Source organism: Trachymyrmex cornetzi, unplaced genomic scaffold (assembly GCF_001594075.2).
Source record: "Trachymyrmex cornetzi isolate Tcor2-1 unplaced genomic scaffold, Tcor1.1 scaffold73, whole genome shotgun sequence".
Lineage (NCBI taxonomy): Eukaryota > Metazoa > Arthropoda > Insecta > Hymenoptera > Formicidae > Trachymyrmex > Trachymyrmex cornetzi.
The window spans coordinates 1,865,679-1,867,780 of NW_017300059.1; the positions used below are offsets into that span (position 1 = coordinate 1,865,679).

Sequence of the window (2,102 nt, forward strand, 5' to 3'; positions counted from 1 at the left end):
TTCATATAACTGCTATCATAACAAATATCTTGTAAAAAAATGGAAAATTTTTCTATTCGCCTGTTATTATCATTTTATATACAAAGTCAGCGTTTTTCTTCGGTAAATAATGAGGAACTGAGTTTGAGCTGAGTCCAACATTAAATTCGAGTCTCTGAAACATTATCAAACTATAAAGTCGATGTTCTAAGCGCAGATTCTGTCTACCCCATTTCGTACTCGAAATTTATAAGTCTTTTAATACTAGATATATATATATATACATTTGTCCATATTCACCACTTAAATGAAAAATTACAAAGAACACCGCAAAAGATATACATATCTTTCAAGGTATGTAGAAAAATCTTATCGCTTACTATGCTGATTCTCCTCAGCGCAATTATGTATACACAAGTCTTATTTTTGTATGAATTTCAAATAAAATCTTGATATATTCAATATATAATCATATTTTCGCAAATATGCATACTGCAATTAATTATGTTAAATATTAGGTCACGTAACAATTTAATTCTTCTTTTAACAAACTTAGCTACATAGCGTAGTATAGTACATATATAAATATATATACTATTTGGAAATAATGCAATTAGGCGTTGCACGTACGTGTAAGAAAATATACAAAGAAGTATATACTTCAAATATAACTTCTTATCAATTTAACTGGAACTTCTGTATTATTTATGCATTTTTATAAGATTCAATCTCAGAGATGCGCACATTCTCCAACGTTTTTCAACGTTCTTCAATTTGTTTCTGAGCTATAAAAGTTTTTTTACATCATAACTATTGATCAATGTATCAAATTTTCATTTATTGAAGGACCATATTGCAGTCTTCGTTTTGTGAATCAGCTGAAATTTGGAAAATATAATATATTCTTTTCTGGGACTGCTCTTTCATTTATGTGACTGTACATATTAGAAAGCGAATAACAAGCAACATGCACAACGTTCATTCTAATATTGAAATAAATGTGTATTAGATTAAAAGCGGAGAAGTTCCATATTAAAGATATAACATTTGATTCCAACGATTTCACAAAACGGAGAATCAACTCAATTAAAAGTATCAAACAGCGATTAGACGACGCTTAGACGATACTTAAAAATTGCTTTGAACATTGTCCTTTCTATTTTTATTGCCTAGCATATATTCACAATTTCGCTCTATGCCTGTCCCTTTGTTCACGATAACTCGCACGATAACACTTAAATCGCACGCAACAATTTTTACATTCAAAATTTTAATGATTTCGCAAACAGTGCAGCGGTAGCCTGCGTTTTATCCCCGTTAAATCTACGCAATTCCGCAATAACTTGCGCCCTGGTAAAACCCAGAGCCTCTAGTTCCTTGACTGTGGCTTCCGTGAACGGATCATGCGGATAAATTGTAGTCTCTAAAGCGGCGGGCCTTGATGACCCTTGATTACTGCTGCCTTGCCCGTCTAACAAATTTCCATGAAAACATTTATCATCCAGAAAAATTACCGTAGGAAAAAATAATGCTCGTTAAAAAGAAAAGTAAATTATCATAGGCTATAAATAACGATCATGCAAATTAGATATTCATAACTTTAAGTTGCTCAAAAACAAAAATTTAATAATTTAAATTTATTTGAAGAATAGGCGATGGCAGAAATATACTAAAACAGACCAGGCATAGGGAAAAGGTGTAAAGATAGTATTTTTTTTAATAGATATAAAGCGGAAAAAAGGAAAAAAAGATTAAGAGGATAGTCTGGGTTGATATGTACTTACCATGCTGCCTCTGTTTCTTAGCATCCCTCGTGCTATCCTCGAGAGCTCGCTGAAGATCTCTGTCATCTAAGGATTCATCACTGTTTCCACTTAATTTTGCACACTCTGGTAAATCACCTGTAAAAATAATTATTGATAAATTATTATTTGCTAATATTTTTTATTCTAACGTTTCCTTAATTTTAATTAATTTGTATACAGGGTGGGGAAAAAGTATGGAAGCAAACAATTATTTCCGAAACTATTCATTTTTCGACAAAATGTCTTAGACATAATTTTTATGGTATGAAAAGATGTATTATGTGGCATAGACGGCATGACCTTGAAATGACCCTTACG

General features: G+C 31.5%; 1 protein-coding gene across 1 annotated transcript in view; it reads right to left on the reverse strand.

Annotated features, from left to right (window-relative positions):
* Positions 1-1,237: 1,237 nt before the first annotated feature.
* Positions 1,238-2,102, reverse strand: part of rngo (DNA damage inducible 1 homolog rngo) — a 4,592-nt gene continuing 3,727 nt past the window's right edge. Inside the window, exons 5-6 of the mRNA XM_018517917.1 lie at positions 1,764-1,880; positions 1,238-1,450 (exon numbers count right to left, since the gene is read on the reverse strand). Coding sequence (XP_018373419.1) covers positions 1,242-1,450; positions 1,764-1,880 — 326 coding nt within the window. The 3' untranslated portion in view covers positions 1,238-1,241. The remainder of the gene's footprint in view (positions 1,451-1,763; positions 1,881-2,102) is intronic.